This window comes from Rhinolophus sinicus, chromosome 16 (assembly GCF_057876585.1).
Source record: "Rhinolophus sinicus isolate RSI-liver-muscle chromosome 16, RSI-T2T, whole genome shotgun sequence".
In the NCBI taxonomy this organism is placed as follows: domain Eukaryota; kingdom Metazoa; phylum Chordata; class Mammalia; order Chiroptera; family Rhinolophidae; genus Rhinolophus; species Rhinolophus sinicus.
In genome coordinates this window covers 92,964,253-92,991,081 of record NC_142516.1, presented here as the reverse complement: position 1 = coordinate 92,991,081, position 26,829 = coordinate 92,964,253, and the positions used below count along the sequence as shown (strand labels likewise).

General features: G+C 49.0%; 1 protein-coding gene across 1 annotated transcript in view; it reads right to left on the bottom strand.

Annotated features, from left to right (window-relative positions):
* Positions 1-3,590: 3,590 nt before the first annotated feature.
* Positions 3,591-26,829, bottom strand: part of FLT1 (fms related receptor tyrosine kinase 1) — a 159,936-nt gene continuing 136,697 nt past the window's right edge. The window contains exons 21-30 of the mRNA XM_019736494.3: positions 24,246-24,402; positions 23,716-23,813; positions 22,887-23,009; positions 20,930-21,041; positions 19,305-19,404; positions 14,205-14,310; positions 13,808-13,950; positions 11,726-11,810; positions 9,494-9,588; positions 3,591-6,512 (exon numbers count right to left, since the gene is read on the bottom strand). Coding sequence (XP_019592053.2) covers positions 6,314-6,512; positions 9,494-9,588; positions 11,726-11,810; positions 13,808-13,950; positions 14,205-14,310; positions 19,305-19,404; positions 20,930-21,041; positions 22,887-23,009; positions 23,716-23,813; positions 24,246-24,402 — 1,218 coding nt within the window. The 3' untranslated portion in view covers positions 3,591-6,313. The remainder of the gene's footprint in view (positions 6,513-9,493; positions 9,589-11,725; positions 11,811-13,807; positions 13,951-14,204; positions 14,311-19,304; positions 19,405-20,929; positions 21,042-22,886; positions 23,010-23,715; positions 23,814-24,245; positions 24,403-26,829) is intronic.

The window sequence follows — 26,829 nt, the reverse complement described above, 5'->3', positions numbered from 1 at the left end:
AGTAATCTTGGGAAAACCACTTGCCCAGTCGGTGCCACAGTTGGATGAGTTGGGTTTCACTCACTCATTAAACATTTATTGAATGCCTATTATATTTCAGGGTTTGTTCTGAGAACCAACCGAACAACTCTGACTTCAAGAGATAAAAATGTCTGCTCTTACAGAGCTTTTATTCTAGCAGGGAGAACACAAAGTATGTGGTACATCAAGAGGTAATAATGGTTATAGAAAGAAAATAAAATAGGGTGAAGGATGTGGGCGGGGTTGCCAGATTTAGCAAATAAAAATACAGAACACAAAGTTGAACATGAATTTCAGATAATGGATAATTAGCATAAATGTCTCAAGTATTGCATGGAACATATTTGTGTTAAAAATTATTTGTTTATCTGAAATTCAAATTCAACAGGCCATCCTGTATTTCGTCTTCCAACTCTAGATGGGAGTATGGGGGTGGCGATAGAATTTCCAGTGGGATGAGCTGAGTGGTGGGGCTCACTGACAGGGTGATATTTGAGCAGGGAAAGAGAAGGCGCCAGCTGTGCAGATATCTGGGTGGAAAGAATTCCAGGTCCAGGAGTATTGGAGGAATGGCAGGAAGGCCACCTGGCTAGAGCAGAGTGAGACAGGGAGACAGAAAGGTAACGGGAGGGGTAGTGCTTTGTAGGCAAGTTTTAAGGCTGTTGCGGCGTTTACTCCGGAGAAGCGGAAGCTGCGGGAACATTGGGAGCAGAGAAAGAATGTGGTACAACATGCAGAAAGGATCTACTCAGCTCTGGTTAGGCAGCTCTTGCAGGATTTCAAGTGGAAAATGATGGTGATTGGGACTTGGGGGACAGCAGTAGGGGTGGTGTGAAGGGATTGGATTCTGAATATATTTCCCAGGCAGAGCCCAGTGGATGTCCTGGCTTATTGGATGTGGCGTAAGAAAGAAAGAGACGTCAAAATGACCGAAGATTTTGGCCCACTGCTCACAGGATGGAGGATACTACTGAACTTAAAGGGATTGTTGTAGGATCAAAGGGGCTTTTTGGGGGTGGGGGAGTGAGACAGAGGAGAGGGAAGAGAGAAAAGACAATTGGGAGTTTGGTCAGGGGCCTGGTTGAGATGTTTAGTACATACTTGTTCTGGTTTTGTAACAAGCAACTCCAAACTGAATGGCAGAAAACCATTTTATTCTCAGGGATCCTGTGGGTCAGGAATTTGGACAGGGCACAGCGGGGGTGGCTTCTCTGTTCCATTGTGTTTGAACCCTAGCTGGGAAAATTCCTGTGGCTGAGGGCTGACGTCATCTCATCTGGCACCTGAACTGAACACTTGTAGGGTAGGCCAAGCTGGGGACTGCCCGTGGGAGCACATGGGGACCCTCCATGTGCCTTAGGCTTCTCCACGCAGGTGACTGGGTTTCTAGTGGGGGCTTTTGGAGAGTATACCTTTAACCTCAGGTGGAAAATGCATGATTTTTTTCTGACCTGGCCTCTGACTCATGCAGTGTCAGGTCTGCCACATTCTGTCCATTACAAGCGAGTCACAAAGCCAGCTCTGATTCTGGGGGAGAGGAATTTAATGGGGACGTGGCAAGGGCCCATTGCCAAAGGTCTTATGGGATGAGAGCTACTGTTGCAGCCGTCTTTGGGACACAGCCCACCAGGCATCAAGAGGAGATGTCAATGTAGCACTTGTGTACACATGGCTTCGGGGTGTCGGGGAGAGACCTGGTCCGTACATGTAGTTTTGCAAGTCCGGTCATACAGGTGTCATGTAAAGGCCTGACGTTGGTGGAGACGGAGAGCCGGGCCCAGGGCAGAGCACTCGGGTAACGGGGACAATGTTCAAAGGTCAGAGAAAAGAAAAAACCAGTAAAGGAGAGACATGTCCAGTGAGATTGGAAGAAAAATGTGATATCCTGGAATCTAGTGAAGGTGTTTTTAGGAATAAGGGTCAAGTTGTTGATGGGTCAAGAAAGATGGAGACTGAGCATGGGCCATTGGGTTTAGCAATACGCGGTCACTGATCACCTTGTGGAGACCAGTTTTGTGAGTCAGAATGAAAGCTGGGCTGGAGGCAGGGAATCGGAGACGAGGAGTAGAACCGACTCTTCAAGCAATTTTGCTGTAGAGAGGAATAGAGAAACGGGTGGTAGCTAGAGGGGAAAAGAGAGAGAGAAGCTTTTTCCCCTAAGATGTGGGAGAGGATCCAGTGGAAAGGAGAAAATATGATGGGGCTGAGAGGGTGGGAATTGCTGGAGCAGTGTCCTTGAGTAGGTGACGAGAGGAAGGGGTCCCGTGCACCAGTACGTGCTGTGAGTTGGCCATGGAGAAGGGAAGGCGGAGTGTATGAGCACAGATGCTGGTAGGTGTTTTGATTATTCCAATTTTCCTACTGACACAAAGGGCATACTAATAGTACCTATCACGTTGGAGTGCTATGAAAATATGGTTTGTTCCTCTAAAGCACTTAATGAATTAGCACAAAGTGAACACACTTAGGTACCACACCCAGATCAAAAAATAGAACATTAGTGGTATCTAGTTTTTGTTTTTTTCTCCCTTAAATGTCCTTAGTTCCAGAAATAGAAAGCTACTCATCCCTGTGTTAGGACCCAGGATATTTTTGAAGAATTTCCTGGCCTGTGAAACCTTCAAGTCTGGTAATCTGATTAACACCGACGACTCCAGTAAACCTCACTGGGCCATCCTGCTGGAGGAAAGAAAAAACTCAATTCCCAAATGTCCTGTAAGTTTCCAGAGTCATGAGAAAACTTATAAACCGTGACGCCACTTGCTCGAGCATTCTTCAAATCATCTGCCTAAAGGAGTGACTTTACTCTTCTGTTATGAAAACCAATAATACTTTTAAAGAATTTCAGATTCTTGAAGATAAAAATGCCTCTTGCCCCCTTCAGTTAACCACATATTTACTGGATTAGTCATCTATCCCTTTTTCTTGTCTTTGTCCCCAAAAAAGGTCCGTTTTCCCTCAGAGTCTCTCCAATCCAGTTTCCTCGCAATATTACTAGGAAGGGGATGGTGTGTGACCACTTCTAAGACAAGGGTCGTCACTTAGACACGCTCTGTGTCTGCAGCGATTATCTGCATTTAGTTCTCTTCCGAGGATGCAAGCCACAAAGCCGAGGGAAACGTAGCTCGTGTGCTTCTGGCCTGGACGCTGTGTGTCTCGGGCTTTTGCCGCCTACTTCTGTGTGGTTTCCTGCACACAGCCTCTCACACACTTGCGCGCACACACATACCCTGTAATTGTGGTAATTGTTTATTAGCTGAAAATTAGTGTTTGGGAAGCCTGCCTCTTTTTAAATTGAGGGCACTTTGATCTGCAGCCAGCACTCGGTCTGTGATCGTCCTCATCTTAGTGTTTAGTTTTCTGGGCCGCCTGCCTGGTGTGAATTCCTTCTTACAGCGTCCCGATTGTTAGCGCGGCCATGCGTCGTATCGAGAGGAAGCTCGGCCCTCTCGCGCAGTGCTGAGTTTAATAATCAGTATTTAATGAGCTCTCCCAGAACACCAGTTACCACTCCCAGTGAAATGTATAACCCGTTTTCATGTGTAAGCAAATCAGGAAGGAAATACATCCATGTTTTGAAGTTAACTTTATTATATGAAGATAGCATACAAAATACATTCATGGTGACTAGAGATGCAGGACCAAATTGTGTCTGTCTGAACATCTGCAGCATGTAGTCTTGGTCCATATAAAAGTAACTTTAAAATTCCAGTTTCCTTAAATAGTTCTGCACAAAACACACACGCGCATATATATATATACACATAGCTACTCCCGCTGTCAGTCAGAGATGTGCTCCTTTAATCAATGAAAAGGGGCCGCCAAGGAGCTGTTTCCTGTTTGACATTCTCTGGGGCTGGGAAACAAGGCGTAGCTAGAAGACCTAAGTAACATTTTTCCAGGATTTGGACGGATTTGTTCCAGGGGCTAAAACTGAGGTCTGAGCGTCATTGCTTGCGTGTAGTTGTCCCATTCCACACATGCTGTCACACGCACATTATCTCAAATCCTGAAAGGTGGTGCTGGTTCTTGCTTTGTTAGTGCCAACCATTTTTGTCATACACGACAAACGGTTCTAAGCATCCTATCAGTTAATTAGTGTTTTCGTTCTCAGGGTTGTTTTAATGAACCAGTCTGGCAAGCCCTTTGCAACTAGACAGAGTACCCATTACTGCAAGCCTCCAGTTTTCTATGTTAAGACTCCAATGGGAACATATTTTGACTGATGTCTCACGTGGTCTACAAACCAGAGTCTTTTAAGAAACTGAATGAACGTTCTAAGAGATGTTTTTCTTTTGGTAAGATGGTTTTAACTAAGGTCTTGTCATGATTAAGAATTAGATTACTGAAATCAAGACATTACACACAGAGCTAAGGTCTTTCTTTGTTTTCACTAATTGTTGGATCTCTATCCAATCTGAAAAACCTAGAGAATTGATTGAGGTCTTCTTTTATTTTCCCCATGTTTAACCCCCTTCTGGTTACCTCGTTTACACTATTGCCAGTTGTCCCAGGTGCTTTTGTGCATGTAAAGAAGAAGAACGAAGCTTTTCCCCTCTGGCCCTGGCGCTTGGTGGAGAGGCCTGTCTGGCTCCTGGGCTGGCCACAGGCTCCCCCTCGCCCCCACCCCTCAATTGGGAAGTGCTGACTCTTCCATCTCTTCAAAGAACCTTGAAACCAGACAATGACACAGGGAAGTCAGCAAAGATTCTTCTGTTACTTATATTTCAGGTTCTAGAGTTAAGTTACATGCATAACATAACGGAAGCAGACGGTCCTCTGCCAGCAGCAAGAACCCGCTCTGCCTGCCCAGCTCTGACTGGCTTCAGAAGGTGCGGGTGTCAGCCAGCCAGCCGAGAGCTCCGGGGTTCTTAGACCCTGAACAGTGGGCCCCCTTTTGTACCCTGTCTCCCCTTTCCATCATCCTCAGACCCAAGACAAGGTCCACAGCCCATGGAAAGAGGCTTTTCGCCTGTGGGTGGCTGATGGATTTTCCTGAGTCCCAATTCTAGACTGTCTTGCATAAATTACATAACACCTTTCTTCTCAAGGAGCATAAAGTGCTTAATAAACATTGGTTAATGCTCTCACACAGCTTCCCAGGAGACAAACATGAGATAGTGAATCCCAATTAAATAAAAAGGAAACATGACTGACTTCCTATCCTTCGGGTCCCAACTGTTTCAGTGAGTTGGTTCGCTAGGTATCGAGATGGGGTTTTCACTCGCCTTATCTGTTTAAATTTCATCTGTCCTCATTTTTGTATAGAGAAAACCTTGCACAAGACTGCATTTTCTCCTCGACTTCCTTTTATAACTAACTGTACAAAACAGGTTAATACAAAACACTGAGTTAAGTGTCTTGACTATACATTGACAGTCAAAATAGAGTCTGACGTTATTTGTTTAAAATGTGGCTTCAAGCCCAACATAACCCTAACAGACAAGACTCATTCCGATTAGCTTACTAGGAGCCTTATGCCAAGTGTCAGGCCAGGGGGCCAGCTGGGTGCGGGCTGAGCTCTCAGTGGCCAGTGGCCCGTGGTCAGGCCTCAGATGTGACCACACTCCTCAGTGCTGGAAATAAAAAGTGTGCCACATGTAGGAATGGACAGAAAACTAGCCCTGTAGCTAAAGCTTTAAAATTTGCTTTGTAGTTCCAAAAAGTGTCCTTTTCTTGTCTCCCAGAATCCAGAAAAATGTCCCTTACCCCCCGTCCTGTGCCCCCAGCAGGGCTCTCAGAAGCGGACGGGTCAGGTGAGGGCTGCAGACACCCCTGAAAGACCTTGCAGCCCTCTTACCCTCCCCCACCCTCTCCCTCGCATGTGGTCCAGCTCAGCGGCCTTCTCGTGCTCTGTCCTGTTTTCTTCCTTTCTCCCTTTTTTCCTTCTTACACGTCACATCTGGAGAGGACCCAGAGGCATTGCTTAGGCCGACGGCTTAAGGTGTGTGGCTGCCTGGCGTGGCCAGTGTCCCTTCTGAACTATCCAAGGCTCTGCGCCCTGAGGCCCCGGGGGGAAGGAGCAGGCAAGTGTTACGGCTTGGAAAGACCTTTAACACTGAGTCATGTGAGGGTTCAGCAGGGGCCGTCTTCACTTGTCACTGTTACTCTGTTTATCTGGGGTTACATTCTTGTTAGTCAAGAGGAAAAAGCACTATTGAGAATCACAAAAAGCAGCTGGCTCCTGTGGAATGGTAGAGGTGTAAATTTATATGTGGATAATACTGGCAAAAGCTAGTTTTCTGGGGGCATACATACACATGTGCTTGTAGAAATAAGGCTGTGTCCAACCTTAGACCGGTGGGGTGGAGTATAAGACCACCGAGTTGTAGTCTGGGGGAGGAGAGCAGCACGCGACCTTCCTTTCCAGCTCGGAGTTGTCGTAGGTGAATCTGCGCCTGCCTTTGCTGACGTGCCCACAGCTGGAATGGCAGGTGGGCCTGGTGAGGTCACAAAGCCCCGACTCCTTACTCTTACTGGTCACTCTCAAGCTAAAGAAAACAAAAAGGGAAAATCACATGTACAAAATCGGTTTCTTGACATCAAACACTGAAGTCCACTCCTTTGTGATGTGTCATTTACTCACAACTGTCCTAAAGTCGATGGTCATTGAACCCCACCTCGACCTCTGGTCAGACTCTGCTCTAGAGCTGCACAGTGCCCCTCTGCTGCCAGCTGGTTGTCAGTGGGCGTGGGCTGTGACAAGATCATGCAAATCCGTAACTCCACGTGGAAAATGACAGCAAGACTTGGGTACAGCCCTTCTCTACTCTTGGGCTGGTTAGCTACTATAGAAGGCTGCGAAATGCTCCTCACCCCCAAATATTGATGTCAGACCCCCGGGCTTGTCAATAGCACCTTGTATAGCAAGAGACGTGGTTAAGATGTGGGTCTTCATGGGAGGAGCTCAGCCTGAGCTACCCAGGTGGGCCCTGAGGCAATCACGTGCGTCCTAGGACAGGCAGAGGGAGAGTCCCACCCAGACACAGGAGGAGATGACATGAGGGCATCCATGAGCCCAGGAATGCCTGGAGCCACCAGCAGCTGGGAGAAGGAAAGATTCTGCCCCAGAGCCTCGGGAGGCAGCAGGGCCCTGTGAACACCTTGGTTTTGGACTTTGGCTGCCAGAACTGCAAGAGAAAAAGTTCCTTTGTTTTGAGCCATCAAGTTTGCAGTCATTTGTTACAGTGGCCTCAAGAAACGAATTGAGCTTCATACAAAAAGCTTCATGCAAATGTCTCCCTCTCATGTTTGTGTTCGACGAGAACACTTGACATCTGGGGACCGTATATGAGGAGCAAGGCTCCCAGGTGAAGACACTGGCTTCTGGGTTCTGTATGTTACGTCCAGCCTAAGACAGCCACAAGGAGGCAAACCTTCTCTGTCCTTTCGGGGTTACTTTCCTCTGATTGCTGGGACGAGAATGAGCAAAGCTGCGCACCAGTGCATTACTCGGGGTGGTTCCGAACTAGCAGGACAAGCGTTTGCTCCATGTTCTGTGTTTTCAGTCTCGGAGTAGAGGATGTAATGCATGGTTTTCCTTTCTTCACAAAGATACAGACACATGTGGCCACCCATCTTCTGATGTGTTGCAAAACAGGAAGCAACAGAGCGTGGGACCCTGCGCTTTCCCATCCATTCCTCCCTCACCTGTGCCGAGCACTCGGGGTGCCAGGCTCTGGTGCCAGCGCTGTGCTGGTGGTGAAAGGAAACACCCAGGAGCAGTTTGCCTGGAAGTGTCCCTGTCCTCTGAGGTTACTTGTGGTTGGTGGACGGCGCTAACTACCCTCCGCTGCTTTAGCTCAGGGTCTGCAAGTACTGCCTGTGGGCTGGCCTCTGGCCACCTGTTTGTTATTTCAAACAACAGCTTTACTGAGATAGGATTGACATACTATACAGTCCACCTGTTTAAAGGGTACAGGTCAGTGGTTTTAGCATACTCACAGCGGGTGCGACCATCATCCCCCAAAACCCATTAGCACACCAAGTTGTTCCTCTTCCCCACACCCCACACCCCCAGCCGACACAAACACTCGTCTACTTCCTGTCCCTATTGATTGGCCTACCCTGGGCATTTCCTTTAAGCAGAGTCATGTCTGTGGTGTTTCATGACTGGCTTCTTTTACTTAATGGTTTCAAGGTTCATCCACATTGGAGCATGTACCAGTACCTCACACTTCTCATTGGCAGGTCATACGCCATTGTGTGGATATACTGCATTTTACTTGTCCATGCATCAGTTTGGTGGACATCTGGGTTGTTTCGACTTTGGGCTATTATGAATAATGCTACTGTGAACATTTGTATCCACGTGTTTGTCTGGCTATGTTTTCATTTCTGTCGGGTACACACATTAGGAGTGAAACCGCTGGATTACAGAGAGACTCCACTTAACACCTGGAGGAACTGCCACGCTGTTTTCCGGAGTGGCCGCACCATTTCACATTTCCATGGCAGCTGAAATGGCTCCACCTTTCCCCATCCCCACCAACACTGTTTGATCCTAGCCATCCGAGTGGGTGTCAAGTACATCTCACTGTGGCTTTGGTTTGCATTTCCCTGACTGACTAATGATGCTAAGCCCCTTTTCATGTGCCCACTGGCCACCGCCACCTGTGTGGTAAATCAAGGTCATGGGGACACAGCCATGCCTCCTTGCTTATGCACTGCCCAGGGCTGTGTTTATACTACAATGGCAGGGCTGAGTAGTTGTTTCCTCTCTGGCCTCTTGAGAAAGTCTGCTGACTCCTGAGTTAGATGCAAGAGGCGGTGGGTTCTGCCTGCGGGTGAGACAGGCAGGCGGTTGAACCAGGGAAGGAAGGAAAAAAGGAAGGAAGGGAGGGAGGAAGGGAGGAAAGGGTGGCTGATAGGCCCAGCCTTTCCCCGCCCAGCACTACTCCCAGGGGGGGACCAGCAGAGCCCCCGAAATGATGCGCAGGGCAGTGCACTATAAACCCAGGGCCTACATAATTCTGACAGTGGCGGTCAGGGGGTCACCGGACGGACGGAGGGAGGGGGCCAGGGTCAAACAGGAAGGGGTCTCAGGGCTGCATGTCTTAGGACTGGAAAACAGCACATGACCCTTGTGCAAACGCTGTGGGCGGGGCTCGTACGGGCCAGCCTCTCCCCGCCCCTGCAGCACAGCTCCAGCCGCTGGCTGCTCACAGTAGGGCAGAGAGGTTCCCTTCTGCCTCAGCACTGCGCTCCATGGGTTGGGCTGCCTGTCTCTCCTGAGGCTTCCTGCGTATTTTCTCTTCTTAAGCCCCAATCTTCCTTCCTAGAGCATGATACTCATGTCTGATTTTATGTCCTCCTTCTTGCCTTTCTGGGAAAAATAGTATTTTTCTGCATTGCCTGGACACTGTGTTTCAGGAGGGCAACCAGCTCTCAAATATCCCCACGAAACCCCCTTCCCAGCATTTCCTTCACGCCCCTCCGTCATGGACCACGGAAAGATAGCCAGCTCCCTTACTCGGTCTTCACTGAGGCCTTGGGTTTGCTGTCGGTCCAGGTGAAGCGCTTCAGCAGCGGAGAGGTCCGCAGAGTTTCCCCGTCCACCCGGAGATCCTGGCGGGAAGGGAAGAGGTCACACTTCCTGCTTGGCCCGGAGGGCTCCACGCCAAGTCAGGGATGACCTGGGGGATGCCCCCCAAGTCACTCCAGCTGTCCTCACCTCCGCAAGCCCTGCCCACTAGGATAAAGCATTGTCTCTACACTGACCATTCTAAACTTGCTCAGCTGCAAGAAATGCCTCTTGCCACTGGCTCTGAGGCCTGTGAGGCTGCCTAGCTCCTCCCGCGTGAGGGCGGGGAGGGTGATATTGGGAGAGCTCTTCCATGTTTGCTCAGTGTCGCCCTTAGACTTAAAACCAAGGTACGAAGCAGCAAAACAAAATTTCCAGCTACTCCACCTTTGTTTTCTGCAGCTTAGTTGTGAGGTTTTTAAATGTTTAACTCAGCTTTTCCTCTTTATCTGGTGTGTTTGAAGAAGTTTTGGTGTTTTCATGGTGACGGTGTGTCATGCAGGGCGTCATGCGGGGTCTCTGCTCCTGCTCCCAACATAGGAACGCAGGACATGGTGAGGCCAAAAAGGAACACCCACGGAGCCATAAGTAGGGGAGTCATATCACTATATTCTCGCTGGCGGCTGGGTTGGAGACACAGGAAGCAGGAGCCACACGATCTGCAACCTGTTGTCCGCTTCTCTGCCAACCAACCAACCTCACTTGCTAGCTGCAATCCCCGCTGGCTAGCTCAGCCACCATCTTCTTGCTAGCCCCCATTCTCTGATAGCGTAGCCACGGCAATTATATTAGTGGCCAATGGCTCACTGGTTACAGCTGACGGCCAACTAGCCATAGCTGATGGCCGTTTACTACCTGAGCCGGCACCTTTCCACATGAGGCCGAGAGCCTGGAAACTGCACTTCTAGCTCTGTCCCTACACTGTGCTATGTCACAGGCTGCAATGTTTGCACTGTAGCTGGTTTTCCAGGCCCTCTGTGGGACATGGGCATCACGGGTGCTTTTCAAACTTTCATGTGCAGGTGAATCCCCTGGGGCCCTTGTGTCGGTGCAGAGCCTGACTGTGGGGACAGAGCCAGGAGTGCAGTTTCCAGGCTCTCGGCCTCACGTGGAAAGGTGCTGGCTCAGGTAGTAAATGGCCATCAACTGTGATTGCATGGCCATCAGCTGTGGCTAGTTGGCCATCAGCTGTAACCAGTGAGCCATTGGCCACTGATATAACTGCCATGGCTGCCCTAGCAGCAAATGGGGGCTAGCAAGAAGATGGTGGCTGAGCCAGCAAGAGCGGATTACAGTTAGCACGGCGGATTGCGGGTTGCGGATAGTGTGGCTCCTGCTTCCTGTGTCTCCAACCCAGCCGCCAGTGAGACTAGAGTGGTATGACTCCCCTACCTATGGCTCCGTGGGTGTTCCTTTTTGGCCTCACCATGTCCTGTGTTCTTACATGGGGAGCAGGACCAGAGACCCCGCATGACACCCTGCATAACACTGACTCAGTGAGTGTGGGTGGGTCCTGGGAGCCAGCATTTTCAGCCCACTCAGTGGCAACAGTGCTCACCTGCAGGTCACCCGAGTGGAGGGGACTGGGATGGCATGGCACTCCCGCCCCGCCCGCCCTCTCCACATCCTCTCTCAACGCCAAGTTCCAGAGCTTTAAAGAGACACACTGGTTGAGCCCTCTTGTTGGCCGGGCTGCTGGGATTGCTCCTCGCAGGGTGACTGGGTAGGAACACGCTGTCCAGCCTCCCCTCAGTAGGGAGGAGCACAGGCCTGAGTACCAGACAGACTCCTTCTGGGTCTCAGGCTGCCCAAATGGGAGAGCTGCCTGCGACGTCACCACTCACCCGCCACTCACAGTTTTGCGTTCCTCTACTCCCTGGAAAGCAGGGTTCCATCACTGATAGCCAAGAAGTTTAGAAACACAGAGTGAAGTTTGCAAAGGGACAAATTACAAGCAGGCGAGGACCTGGGCCATGGAGTGAATTCTGAGCCGAGCCGTCTTCACACTACGGAGTTACCTACGTCTAACTGAGCGCTGTATAGCTGGGCCTTGTGAGTCCCCCTGGGATTGTCATGTCAGCCCCCGCTCACTGAGAGCCGCCAGACTGCTGCAGTTGGTTTGGATGGAGTCTGGCAAAGGGTCCTACTGAGGGGCATCGAGCGGGTAATTCCAATACTTACATCAAGCGTGCAGGTGGCAGTTGGTGCAAGTTCTTCAAAGGTTTTGATTCTTTCCATGCTCATGAAATTGAAAGCATTTACGTATCTAAGGAGGAAACAGACAGAAAAATCAGGACAGGAAAATGCATTCAGCTTTCATTGGTCAGGAGACCGTGGGCACCGAATCCCAGCTAAGATGAGCCAAAATACCAGAAGGAGTCACCTTACTCCTGAGGCTGAAATTCTCCTGCTGTGTTGCCCTGGGGTCCTGGCAGTGACGCCACTTCCTCCCATGGCTGCTAATCCACACTGGATAGTTCCGAGCAAAACCCGAGGGATGCTTGAGAGAATAGTGGATAGGCCTCTGGTCCCTTGTGGAATCAGAAATGATGCCCAGAGACGTGATATGACTTTATCATGCAGCTGCCTACTTCTGAAAGGATGTGACAGGACAAATAAAATGACCCGCCGAGGTCACGCAGCTGATGTAATGGTGTAATTGAGTACTAGGTATAGTCTCTTCTGTGGTTACAGAAATGGGTAGTATTTGTGATTTCCCTGCACTGCCTCCTGACCTGTTGTTGGCGATGTGTTAGGAAGGACTGTCAGATATAAGACGAGTTCACCTACTGATTGAATTTCTCACTCTGATACCCCGTCACCATCTGCCAGGCCCCATTTCTTAGGGCCAAGGCTCAGCAACATACTGGAAGGGCCCCAATAACTTTGTCACTTCCTTCCCCACCCCTCTCTGACCCAGTCAGACCCTGCCAATTTATTTCATCCAAGCTAGTTTTCTTATCTTTAAGAATGACGATTCAACTGTTTTAGCTTCTTGGGCTGGTTGTGAAGTATGAGCAGTGCTACAGACCTGAAACCCACCGCCACAAACGGGCTGGCCATGGGCTTCCAGGCCTGTCACAGGCAGTGGTCAGTCTTTTCAGACTGTCACAGCTCTTCCCCATGCCTTCCCTGGTCACTTGCCAAGTTTGGCTGAACTGAAGGCAGAGCCTGGGGTTGTGCCTACTGCAAATGAAGATGCTAGAAGACCCACAGGATGGTCCGAGGCCTAAAGAGTCCTGACTGTGTGGGAATAGGAAGGGGCTGTCAGAAAACCTGGTTAGAAGCTCTATCCTGCCACTTTCTAGCCGCACAATTTTGGGGAGCTCTCCTCCACAGCGCCTCAATGCCCCCTCACCTGTCTGAGAGGATAGTGACATCTCCTTCAGAGAACTGTCAGGACCATTAAAGGAGCGGGTGTAGGCGCAGAGCCTAGCACAGTGCCGACCGCACAGCAGTCTGCGTGACCACCGGAACCGGATGTGTGCGACACACATGGGACCATTAGTAATGACGTGTATTACACGTGTGACTAGTACTAGACATGTGTGATACCCGTGTAACCATTAGGACTAACATGCTGATCCCCCCAGCGCCACTGGAGGCACTTGGCAAACATTTCTCCCCTCACCCCTTCCTCCAGTTTCCTCTGCAGTAATGACAGATATGTCCATTTATCAGGCACGGAACTAAAATCCAGCTTGTTTAGTTTTATCTAAGGTCTCATGGAAAAAGTCAGTGTCATTGAGGAAGAAACAGATGGAAGAATTATTCTAGAATAAGATAGATGAAAGAAACTAAAGAAATTAAAGGCAATGTGTTATTTATTTTTTTTAATTTTTATTTATTTAATTTTTTTTTTGCAATGTGTTATTCTTGATAGGATCCTGCTTTTTTTTTTAAAATAGTATAAAAGACATTTGGAGAAATTTGACTATTTAACAATATTAAAGAATTATCAATTTCTTTGTGATAATTTTGGTGTGGCTACACGGGAGAATGTCCTTCTTACAAGATGCATACCCAAGTATTTAGGGGTAAAATATCACAGTGCCTTAAGCCCTCTTTCAAATGGTTCAGCAAAAAGAAAAATACACACACGCGAGAGAATGCGTTGATATACAGAGATATGGATACGGATATAGTAGATATGGACAAAATAGGGCTAAATGTTAACTATAGTTACATTTAGGAGGTAGGCTTTGTTTTTCTGTATGTTTGAAAATTATATACTATAAATTTGGGAAAAGAAAGATATCTTACCTGACATTATCAGAACTTCCTGAATTAAACCTTGGAGCTGAAATATCTTCCTTGAAGAAGTCCTCCGAGAAGGCGGGAGCTGAGTATGTAAACCCACTGTTTCCTGTCAGTATGGCGTTTAGTGGGATATAGTCTTTGCCATCCTAAAATACCAAAGATACAGCTCTAATTGCACAAATTTCTACTTCAAACTATTTTTGTGAAACATTATGTCAGCTTCAACTATGTCATTTCCACAATCTTAGCTGTGTTTTGCAAAAATAATTTTGCATGCTTGCGCACACACACACACACCTTTTTAAACTGCCAATCTCAGCTATCAATAGCTATTAAAAACCCCCTTGACCTACATTCAAAGGCATTTGGTTTCTGATATTCTAGATAAATTTAGCTTTACCTGTTGTACATTGGCTTGAAGCAGATCGCCTAGCTTTTCCACGAGTTCTGCAAATCTTGGCCTTTCTTTGGGGTCTTTGTGCCAGCAGTCCAACATGATCTGATAGCTGTGGGGTGAAAGCACAGTAGAAAGAGCTGGAGACAACTGGCAGCTATATAGATCACCCACGTACCATGTCAGCAAAGCGATGGGCGCTGTCATGCATGTAAAGATGATGGTTTGCCTTCATTTGTAGGTTTGGGAGGGCGGCACCAACTCATAAGAGAAGGGCTGTTAACATGGCCAGGACCTGCTGGTCGTGGGAAACATGTCTCCCCAGGCAGACTCCCCAGGCAGACTCCCAAAGCACCCTCCAGGGCCCATTACAACCCCAGCTCTTTGGAATGGCTCCGTCCCTGCAGAGGGGAAGGGCGGTCTTCTGTGAAGAAAGCAGAGCTCTTTGGGGAGGGGTGCCACTGTTCATGTGCCTATGAAATGTTGCACTCTTCCCTCACCGTCAAAAGCAGGACATCCTTAAAGGTAGAAAGTTAACACAGACACAAATCTCAAAGGGTGATCAGTGTGCCCGGGAGGTCGGCCCGAGCTTCCTAGTGGCCTTTCCCAGCTCTCCCAGTTCCACTACTGAGCTCACAGTGGACACCAGTGGAGAAGGCCCTGCCTGCAGGACACATGTCACTTCCAAACTGTGGAAGTCCACGTTGACTGTATTTCCCTGGGCTGTGTGCATGCTCCTTGCATGTGGCTGATTTCCCCCCAGCATGTCAAAGCTGCCATTACAAACTGGCTTCCTGCTACTCAAGGCAAAAAAGACAGGCTGAGCTTCTGGACATGAAAACGTTTGTCTTCATGTTACAGAAGCTGCATCTTGTCCTGGGATTTAACTGTCAGCAGGGTCCCTGTGTGATTCCTCCCCTCTGACATCTCAGATGTAAAGGTGCTGGGCTCTGCTCTTGGTCATGTCTGTAGGGAGTTTAGATCTCTACCTGCCCCTTCCCCTGCCCCGCAGGACACATGCCAGAGCCCTGCGCACACCGGCTTAAGGATTTACTCTTTGGGCTCTTTGCTCTCAAGAGATGTTTACGGTAAGTAGAGTCTTCTCGCAGGAGATCTGGACTAGACAGGACACTGACTGAGTCGGATCAAAAGCCAAATGGGTTTGGAACTTGGTGCTGGGTCAGCACCCAGCTATAGGCGCTGTGTGGGCAGGGAGGGACCGCGTCTCCACAGTCCTCACCCCGCCCAGCATCTGCCATACAAACACTCAGTAAAGATTTGCTGAAGGAAGCTAGATGGGTCTCTGGGAAGAGAGGACGCTGCTCCTTCCATGAATTCTTAAGCCATACTGCACACATTACTTCAGTGCTGGGACCTGGGTGTTGCTAAAAAAGCCTGAGAAGCTCCAGCACTCATCTGACTTCTGCCATTTCTTAGTGACATGCTCTCAGGTTGCACCAACAGCTCCAAGTATCTCTTAAGAATATCCCTATTTTGTTTCAAGGTATATGAAATGGCTGGTAAAGGCAGCAAGAGTATAGGGAGGTTAAAGAAAACAGAAAAGAAGAATATCAGGGAGAAGGTAACATAAAGATAAAAAAGGTGAAACTACAGGCAAAGTTAATACGCAAAATTTACATGACTCTGGGTGGTTTGATAGAGGCAACGCCCTAAGCATCCAGGCAGCTGCTGAAAAGAAGGCCTAGTCATTAGATGGTGCACATGAGTCAGGAGCCTACTTAGAAGAAGCATGGCCATTCCCGGAATGGGCACCAGAGAGGAAGCTCTCCTAGACGCCCCTCAACATCATGACCAGCCGGGTGGTAACAACTTCATGGCACTGCCTTGTACATTGTCTTTCCATGTTGGCTAAAGCCTTAGCAGCAAACAGTACCATTCAGTAAAAACAATTCTGAGAGGCAAAGCAGTGTGGTTTAGGTGTAAAGTCCTCCAGTTCTGCTGGAACCCCGGGGAGTGGTGGCCCCATATGGGCACTAGCCTTCCAAAGCAAGCTTTCCTCACAGGTGGGAGGTGGCACTGAAGTGCTGCCTTCTGACAAGCACCCACTCAGCAGATGTCCTAAGTCTCCGAGTAAGGGACAAGAGCTCATAAAGTTCACTTGTCTGAATTGCAAATCCTCCCAGCTTTGTCCAAACCTATGGGTCAGGACTCTTCTCAGAACGTGACCCTGGGTCCCTCCCGACCTGCACTGCAGTTACTGGACCTGCTCTGCCTAACTCCCAGGGGGTGTGGAGTGGGTCAGCAGGTTCCGAGCGCTGTGAGGGCCCTTCGGTGAGTGTGCTGCGGGGGCCGAGTCAGGTGTCACCGCCCTGGGGCTGTTTACTGGGGCTCCTTCATCACTAGCAACGAGCACATTCTTGGAGGCCATTGGAAGAACATTCAGCATATATATAGACAATCTATACAAGGAAGCCAAAGCAAGCAAGGCTTGAACCGGAAAAACAAAAGGGGGCCCTGAAAACAGGGGTGTTGGGTCCGTGGCCCCAGGCTGATGTCAGCCAGCATCATGTCACACTGAGCAAGTGGCCTGGGCAGATGCGAGGACCAGGTGCAGGGACCACCTACAGCTACTTGCTGGGTTTTATTTTGATTCTTGCTTTATGATGGCCAGTTTCCACTTCTCTTGCTTAAAATTCAATTCAAATCATCTCAGCAGACACCAAAGGAAAGAAGAAAAAATCAATACATTTACTGCTTATTCCCTTATCGAAAGTATCTGATTAAACAGGCTCTGGGCGGAAAACCAAGGGCCCAATGTTAGTTTGACATCACGACGCAAATAGGCTTAATAAAGGGACAGCAGATGCACCCAGCCCAGCAGAACCTGGGAGGCGAGGGACCTGTGGGGAGAGCTTTCTTTCCCAAGTGCATGCCACTTTGGGCCAAGTTCAGGTCACAGAATCCCAGTTCTGAGAGCTGCACTTCGTCCTTACCCCGGCCTTCCCACTGTCGGAACAAACAAGGAGGACATTTCTCCATCAGCTTTTAAATGCTCAAGAATGGCTGACGGTTTGAATTCTGGCCTTCTGAACCAACATTTCATGAAGCTGCTTCTTACTTTTTATAATTTCCAAATAACCCCCCAGACTGAGGAATGATCCTTCTCTCTCTGTGGGCTGTGTGGGGTGCAAGTGCTACCCCGGAGAGTTTTATGTGAAGACCTGAAGGTTTGATAAAGTCTGAGGGAGTTTCTAGTCCAAAGTGGATATGACTTTCTACCTAGAGTTACATTGGACCAGAAGCAAGAGAAGAATGGGGGACACAGCCTGTGGTACGGTCTGTGCTCTGGATTCAGGCTGGGTTTGCTTAACGTACTAGCAGCGTGGAAAGTCACTGAGAAGTTCCTTGCCTTGGTTTTCTCGTCTGTACAATGGGGATAATAACAGTACCTACTTTATAGGGTTGTTATGAGCAGTGGGAAAATTAATATATGTTAGAAGTGCTAAAAACAGTATCTGGCACTTAATAAGCACTAAATAACTAGTTACTAAACATTTTTAAATGTTGCTATTTAAGGACTGCAGTTATTACTAGTACTGTTAGTACAGAACGTCCTCCTGTGATTTTCAGATTATGTGAAAAGTGGAAGGAAACATTTAACTCGAAGTATGAGTGGACATGTTAGAGAAACATTTCTTCTAAGGAATGTGGGCTATATTCCTAATTTAACAGTCCTGTGACCCAAAGGACTGCTTTCTAAATCTGTCTGCTCTGTTGCTTAGCTGACGGAGGACACGTCCGTTCACTTCTCAGAGGCTTAGCTTCATTACTCACCAAATTCAGATGATAATATCTGCCTGCCTGCTCCTCAAGGTTGATGGGAAATTCAAAGAAGACCATTGCGGTGGGGAAACACTTAGAAAGCTCTCCAGTGCAAAGTAACCTCATTTTAAACCAGATCTCCTGGTGTTGGCCCTTCTCCACCAAGTAAAAGGAAGCAAGTAATTAAAAACTCCCCACGCCTTCACCCCTACAGCCCCAGTGCAGTCCTGGGGCTAAGCTATCTGCCTCGCTCTCAGGAAGGAGCCTGGCCTCAAGCTCCCTGCACTTTCCTGATAAGGACGCCATGGAAGACTGACAAGAACAGGCCGCTGCTCCCCACTGCTCTCAGGCTGCTAACTCTGCTTCACAGGCCTGAGTCCCGGCCTCCTCGCCCTGGCCCTGGGTCTGCCCTCGCCTTTTTTCCAGATGAGGAGGAGAGACAGCGACCTTGCACTTTGGCCAAGCCCACACTTCCTTCGTTCCCTCTGACTCCGCCCCAAAGGCCATCCCAGGGCTACGGGCAGGACCCCATTGTGTGGGTGGGATGGGGAGGGCCACCGGCCAGTTCAGGAAAGGTGGTGCCGCCCTGGGGAGGCCCAAATCCTTGTCAGCAGCTCAAGAAAACTGCCAGTGTCAGCGCATTCCTGCTCTGGGCGCAAAGTGCAAAGCGTCCAAATGCTTCAGGAAGAAAGAGTGTCCCAGAGAGGCGAGCAAGGTCTGAACAATGGAGAGAGCCTGTCATCTTCCTGGAGGCTCAGGACTGCTGCTCAGCAGGGAGCCACTTCAAGAAGAAGCTCCAGACAGCTGCTGAGCTGGTTCCTACAACAAGTCTAAAGAAGTCTTATAGCCCACAGAGCCTCCTGGGGAGCGTAACTACTAATTCCAGCAGGAAACGCCCCCTTTCCTCTCCTGCACCTCTTCTCCCTGCCTTCCAAACCGAACCCCCTCGTTGGTCTTTAGTGTGGACGGAGGACTGGTCAGTAGAGGCTTCTAGCCCTCGGTCCCTTTTGGCTCCCCTTTTGTGAATGGGGACAAGTTCCTGGGTAGTCTCTTAGTTTTATCTGGATTCATACCTAGAAATTGAATCTCTAACTTCAGTTTACAGCCAGAGGCCTTAAAAAGTCGTGTCAGTGGTCAAGAGAGAACAAGTAGGTGAGGGTGGATCTAGGATACTGCCTCACTTCTGGAAGGTACTCCCAGCACAGCTGGGCCTGGCAGGGGCTGAGCAGAGCTGGGGTTCTAAAAACCAAAAGGGCACCCCTTTCTGAGGTGTCCGGTGGGGTGAGAGCTGCCAGGTGGGGGTGGAGGCGGCCGCGGGCTCACATTTCAGGCGTCGCGTACTCAGGAGCCCTCATCCTGACACCTTCCTTCAGGCGACCGCAGAAGTCCTCATCCATTTGCACTCCTGGGTACGGAGACCCACCTGCGTGAGACAACGGGCAAGCACAGGCGCATTACGGTGAGGGGGCAATTCAGTGTTCCTTTCCTCCCTTTAAAGGGATGGTTTAGCAGTAAATTGCCAACGATTGAAATGGATCTCCACGCACAGTACAACCCACACCGAAGCTTAGCAAATCCTTGCCAATGGGTGGGCCGCGTGGTGCTGGGTGTCTGATGTCCCCACGTTCCTAGGGCTACGCCTGTCTGATCAGGAGAGAGGGTGTCATGTGAAGGGTCCCTTCCCGCTCCCCACAAGGAACCCTAAAGAAATCCCATCATTAGAGGCTCATTCCTGGGTTAATGAGCTTCTTTTAAAAAAGCCCCTGTACTTGGAATAGGTCACTTGTGGATCATTCACTCCTCAGTGAGAATGATTTTAATTCACTCCTTTCTTGTAAACTTCTCATAGACCTGGGAGACTAGTTGCTGTGATGGGCCTGAGAGAAAGGGGGGCCTTGGGCCCCAGTAGTAGGCTGGTGTGTGGCGGGGGCTGGCATGGGGGTGCCAGAGGGACCTAGACTTTGCCTCTTGCCAGTGTTACTGTCCAGCACCCATATAACCTTTCTTTTTAGGGGGATTCTTAGCGGGTAGGGTGAGTCCGGCCCCCAGTCTGCTCTGTCCCGGACCTCGAGCCTTGTGTACCTCCGTGTTTGTTTGCCTGCACTTTCTAGTGATTACTGCTGGTCGGAAGCAGCTGGGAGGCGTGCAGTGCTGGCGCTGTGTCACTGCGGGGCCACTGTAGCCGCCAAGCTGCTTTCAAAGACTGGAAGCAACAGGTGCCTGTCATCGAAAGCAGGGGAATGATTTTCACACATTACAGGAAACCAGGGATGTTACTGGGTGACTTTTATTTGCTTTGAAAGGCAAACTTTTGGCAAAGTCCAAAAGACTGTTGGCTAGACCCCACAACTGGGAAGCCTCTGAGCACCAGTGTGTCTGCAAGCAGATGTGGGCTCCATGCACAGCTGTGCGCTCGGGGCCCTGAGCGAGGTTTCTAGCCACCTGTAGTGGATGTGACTGGAAGCAGAATAAATACAACCAGTGTCCCCACTGTTCATCCCACATAAACCCGTGTCCAAGGCTCATACTAGCTGTGCTAATATTAACGGCACTAGAAAGGTCTCCTGTTTCTAACACTGGGTGAGCTGCGCTTGTTGGGGCTGTTCCTAAGTCTGAGGGGAGCACATTAGGAATCCGGGTGTCTGAGGAGTTAGGTAAAGAAGGCAAAGGACAGAGACAGGAGTAGCCAGATTGCTGAAGGTAAAACTGACTACTAACTGCAGATTTAATACTGGTCTGGCCTTGTTGCTGTTTGTGTAAAGCATCTTTATGATACAGGGCACACATACACGCACCATTCATTCCTCATCTGGGACTCTATGTGGACCATGCCTCTGTGAGGGCTTTCACTTCTTTTACATGCTGAACTAAAGTTTGTATCTATCCAAGGAACACTCAGCAGACATTTGGGTCTGGGCTATGTGATCTCTTCCTCCCCCCAGGTTTACCTAAGGAGAAGATTTCCCACAGCAGTACTCCGTAAGACCACACGTCGCTCTTGGTGCTGTAGATTTTGTCAAAGATAGATTCAGGAGCCATCCATTTCAGAGGAAGTCGAGTCTAGAAAAGGGCAAGGGGGCCTTGAGCAGAAGGACATGCAAACAAAGCACATTCAACCCAAGTGCCCGTGGGGTCACCTCCCAGATAACACTTGGCCCAGAAATCATTTCCTAGAGCAGTTATGGCTTCCTAACATGGAGAAAACTCTTCTAACATGCAGTTTTCCACTAAAAGGAGAGCTGTGTGCTGTACTGACTCCTATGAAGACGATAAATGTTTAGGAAGCCCCTCCTATGTCCAGCGTGCCCTAACTCCATGACTCTGTAAGAAATCCTAGTCCCCCATTCCCGCTCCACAGGGACCTGAAAAAAGAGTGATCTGAATTAGAAGACATCCTGAAAATCAGTGATTTCCAGGAATTTTTCTTAAGAAAGAGGATTTTGAAGGGCATTCTTATGTAAAAAGACAGGATTTTAGAAGTCATTGAGTGGGGGGAGTGGGCAAAGACGCAGGAAAGAAGAATAGTGAGAGACGGTATTTAAAGGACCACAGGGCTGGTTTTCAGGTATGCAGACAAATTTTTGTTCGCTTTGCGTTAGCAGGAATCCCAGTGAGCTAGGCCTTGCCACTTGACACATTTTTTGCGGGAAACGAGTAAACTCGTCATATAGCTTTTTATACCAAAGCGCGGGAGACGAGAATAACACATATTTTGCACCTCTTTTTAAACTAAAACACTGAAAGTTTCATAGAAAAATATCAAATAGATCGAAAGATATGAATATTTTACGGAAAGTCTAATTTTGGCGAGAAAATGTCAAAAAAGCCCCGCGTTACGACGCGATTTGGCGGGAAAATGCCCGCTTACAAAGTGTTGAGATGGATGGGAATTGACAGGAAGTAGGGACAATGGAGAGACAAAGAGAAAAATGCAAGGGAGAGGGACAGGGAGAGGCTGGAAGAGACATAGATGGACAGAAGAGAAGGACAGACAGACACACAGGTGATGCCATCTTTGCACATCAGGGCATGTAGGAAAATTTGTTGGTTTCTTTTTCCCCCCCTTTATATAAAGAGACTGTGGGGCAGTGGTTCTCAATGTACAGTCCGTGCCCAGACGTGTCAACAAAACCTGGTGACTCTTCAGAAAGGGAAAGTCTCAGCCCCACCATGACGTAAAGAATGAGAACTTGTGGGGGTGGCGCCCGGCGCACTGCAGTTACTAAGCCCTTTGGGTGGTGGGCTGCTCACTAAGCCTAGAACCAGGCTGCAGAGTCCTCAGCAGGGCCCAGACACAGGCTTAGTCCTCACGGTGCCGGCCGGACAAGAGAGGACACGGGAGGTCACCCACAAAAGTGAAATGTAACACTATGTCCAAAAACAGGCAGGGAAGAGAGCGGGTGTGAGCTAGCAGGGTGATGCCGGGCGTGGAAGGCAGCTGTGGGAGGGGGACAGTTTCCTCGCTAGCAAGATAATACTAATACCTGCCCCCACCCTTTCCTGAGATATATCCACCTGCTGAATCAATCATCTGGGTTCATTTGTGGGAAAGAGTCCAGGCTGTTCTGTCCTGTGGTTCAGAAAACTCCCGCAGGAGTCAAAGGGGTGAGGAGCTGGTCTCCCCAGGGCCCCGCCAAACACTTCTCAGGTTAGCCATCTCAGGCAGCGCTGCCCAGGGGACGGGTACCCAGAGGGAGGGAAGGACAGAACCAGGAGAGGTGGCCTTTCCGAGCCCCACACAGGGCTCGCTGGAACACAGCCCATCAGGACTGCACGTCTTCACGAAGCACACGCTGGCTGTCAGGGACCACTGCTGAGGAAGTGTAAATATTTACCACGGGCTGCGGGCTGCACTTTAGAAATGGTAGGGTAGAAATGAGTCAAATAAACACCAAATGGACTTACATCTCCTTTTCTCACATAATCGGGGTTCTTATAAATATCTCGGGCAAGGCCAAAGTCGCAAATCTTCACCACATTGTTCTCAGATAAAAGAATATTTCGCGCTGCCAGGTCCCGATGAATACACTGTAATAAAGCAGTAGCGTCACCAACGCGTTTCCTTAATCCACCTGACTAATTTCCTGCGGCTCTCAGTGTCATTCTTCTTCTTCATGTGAGGACCCATTACATGACGGAAGCCACCCCCGGTGCACAAGGACCTTTACCATAAACATGAAGCGCCTCTTTCCAAACACAGGCCCCTGGAGGCCCTGCAGCCAAGGCTCAGCTTCAGGCTGCTCGGCTACCGTCGTGCGGGACAGTGAACGTCCCGGTCAGCGGAGCCGGCGATCCAGTTCTCACAGAGACCCAAACGCCCCCAACCTTTGATCCTGAGCTGTGGAGCTCCAGCTGCAGTGGGTGGGGGGCCCACACGGATGGGCCAACAGAAGCCCTCCTGTGAAGTCGTGTATTCTGAGACTCGGGTCAGTGTTGAAAAGATGCAGGAGGGCAAAGCGGGGAGTGGGCACCAGGTTTCTCCAGTCTGAACCCTGGTGAGGTTTTCCTCTCCAGTTAAGTTCTAGCTCCTGCTAAGACTCGTCCTTGTCAAAGCTCCTCACTCATGTGAGGATAAAGGAAGGCATTCATCGTGATGTGTGCTCTATCCTTAAGGACATAAGTATAAGCAAATACTGAAAAAAGTGGATTTGTAGCAAACGTATGTGTGTGTCCATGTGAGTGTCCCCGTGTCCAGGCCTCGCAAAGAAGGACAACAGTAAGGAGCAAGGCTGACCTTTCTGGAAGACAAGAACTCCATGCCTCTGGCCACTTGAAAACTGTAAGAAATCAGATCTTCCATAGTGATGGGCTGCTTGTAGAAATCGTCAGAATCTGGAAAGCATTAAAACCGGAGCTGTTTGTAATGGCGCTTGTTATCCTGCCACATCCCAGCTTATTGGAACAATGTTAGCAAAACATAAAACAAACCAACAAGTGGATCAGAGGTCATTTTCAAGAGCATTTGAGTTTCAGTATGAGTATCAGAGATTTTTCCAGGCCTCCAGCCCATTTCACCAGAAGTGTAGGGGGAGGGGGAAGATGAGTTAAGACAAAAGGCCCAAGGGGAGACAATTGCACAGAGTTCCCTGTCAAAATTAGTAACTCTGTAAATAATCTTAATTCAACTCTTATCTCCTCGGGACATTGCCCCTCGAGTCTCCCACGGATGTTTATTAGGGTGATAAATACGAAAAAAATGTCAGAGATGCACAGTATGTTGTAAAAATATCTCCGACTGTAGGACAGGAAGGAATTAATACCTACCCTCCTCTTCCTCCACGTCGCTCAGACTTTTATCTTCCTGAAAGCCCGAGCTTGCAAAGCTCTCACTGCTGGTGACACTGTCTAGTCTTTGTTTCTTGCCTTGCTCCACCTCTGGCTCCATCTTTTCCTTCTTAGGCTCCATGTGCAACGCTGCATCCTTTGAACAGACCAAGGACACAGATGAAACAGCGAAGACAGTCCCTCAAGCTGGCAGTCACCTGCGTTGGGAGAGTGTCATTCCACAAAATGGACAGCAACTTAGCAGCAAGGGACCTACGGTGACCGGGCACCTGGCTGCTCCTGGGGGTTGTGGAGTCTGTCCTGCTCTTGACTGGCCTTGTAGACAGCATCTTAGGTAGGCTAAAGGAATATTACTAGCAGCTGGCATTTACTGAGCACTTACATTGTGTAAGAAACTTAGGTACATTTTCTTATTTAATCTTTCCAACAAGTTTATGAAGTAGCTCTTGCTTATACATGAAGAAATATGTTTAGAGAAGTGAAGTAATCAAAGTCACATGCAACTAGTAAATGACAAAGCTTGAACCTGGGTTTGGCCAACTCTACTTTGTGCCCTTGACCACTTTTCCATACCGCACGCCATCTTGCGAAAGATGAGATGAGTGTCAGAAAAAGCTGCCCAGTGAACCCGGGGCTTCACTTTGCAATCCCTGTGAGGAGTAGTAAGAGAGGCTTGTAGTTCCCAATTTCTCTGGTTTCCTTGGGCAAGGAACATTTCTTTTTCTTTCCTCCAGTGAAAATAAAGATACAGTTTGATCCTAACAGGGGTAGAAAAGGCCTCTCGTCCTGGACTGGGCATCCAAGGCCTGATGTGCAATCTGGTTCTTCCATTACCCATGTGATCTTGGGCAAATCACCTTACTTTTCTGGGTTTCATTTTTCTATGTGGAAAGCTCTATCATCCTGTTATGTTTTGACTCACAGAAAAAGAGTTGTTGGTTCTGGATGTTCATGTGGAACCGGAAAAAATGTATCACATTTAGTAATTCATCTAACAACTGTGACAATAGAAACTTAGCACACCCAGGGCTTCATGACAAGACCATGTGCCTAGGCTCAAGTCTGCCAGATGGCAGAAAAGGGGGCTGAAAGGGACTGGGGTTCAGGGGTGTCCCTCGATCCTCCAGCATGCTGTGGCAGTGCTAGGGTTAACCACGCTGGCCATCCTTCCTTGGCTTTTCCTAGAAATGTCACAAAGTAGGGTGATCCCTCCACTAGAGGGCACAGTGGGAGCAAGCAGAGGACAGCGGAGGGAGCTTCAGGAGGGACAGCCTGACAAACTCTGCATGTGTGCTGGGTACCAGGCTCCTGCCCCCAGGAAAGAGACCTTCCTGTGCTACAGGAGGGGAGGCAGGCCTCTAAGCGAACACCTACTGACACCCCAGGTGACCTACCTGAGAGCAGGTAAAGAATATAACCCTTTGTTATTGTGTCTCCCTGAGGCAGTTAGGTTTGATTCTGCTCAGTTGGGGACTGGAAGTTTATTTTTCACAGGACCCTCCTCAAGACAGAAAGCAGCAGAAGGGGAAGAGTGCTGGCAAGGGTGTGGGAGAGGAAAGTGCTGGACAGGCCCACTCATGGCTTAAGGCCCTGACAACGGCTCTGGGCAGGCTTCTTCCTCACTTTCCCAGAAGTCACAGCCTGGGGCACGTCTCCAAGGACCATAACTCAAGCTCCCTCACCCTCTTCCTGACTGCCAATCAATGGTATATTCAGCTTTGCTTATTGGTAACTATTTCTATTAAGTTAAGGTTGATTTACGGAACTTTTGGAAGTTTGGCAGAATACAATGAATGTATTACAAATAATATTTAAAGATCCTGGTGAATTTATTTGGAAAATGAAATATCCCATTTCTATTTACCCTTTTGATTTTTCCTTCACCTTCTCTTTATATTCCTTCAGGTTCCAAATATGAAATACAGCCATGTGTTTTCCACGAAAACACCAGGTTCCACCGACCGGGAGGCGAATCATTAAATATAGCCCGAGAAGGAAGCAAACTCTTCAAAACAAAGGACGCACGAACCCAAACGTTCCATCCTGCCCTGGTCCCTGGGGTATTCTGCTGGCTTCGTTCTTCCTGAAGCCAGTCCAGGATTTCAGGACTGAAGGGAGTTTGTACCGCTCTCGGCGCAGGGCACCACTTTCCTCTTTTTCTTTTTTTCCTCCTTATCCAATGTAGTGCACAGAAAAAGCAACGGAAGGGGAGACAAGCGAGCTGGTTCTTTCTCCCCGGCTTCATCTCCTGCTAAGTATGTGTCCTTAAGCCAATCAGTTGACTTTTCTGGGCACATCTCTAATGTGAGAGTGTGAACTAGCTGATCCCAAAGATCCCTTTCAGCTTTAAGACTCTAATTATGAGGGAGCATGGTTTAAAGCTGGGGAAAATATGTTCCTGCATGTATGTTCCAGTCTAGAATACCCGTGCCTTTGGTTGGATCAAAATTTGAGATGAGGGAATGGGCCAGCTGTCCAGTGGTTATTTGTGTGCCCTGTGACAACTCTTGCCCACATGACAGAGATGGGCACCATTCTTAGACGTTGGACGCTTGATCAATTA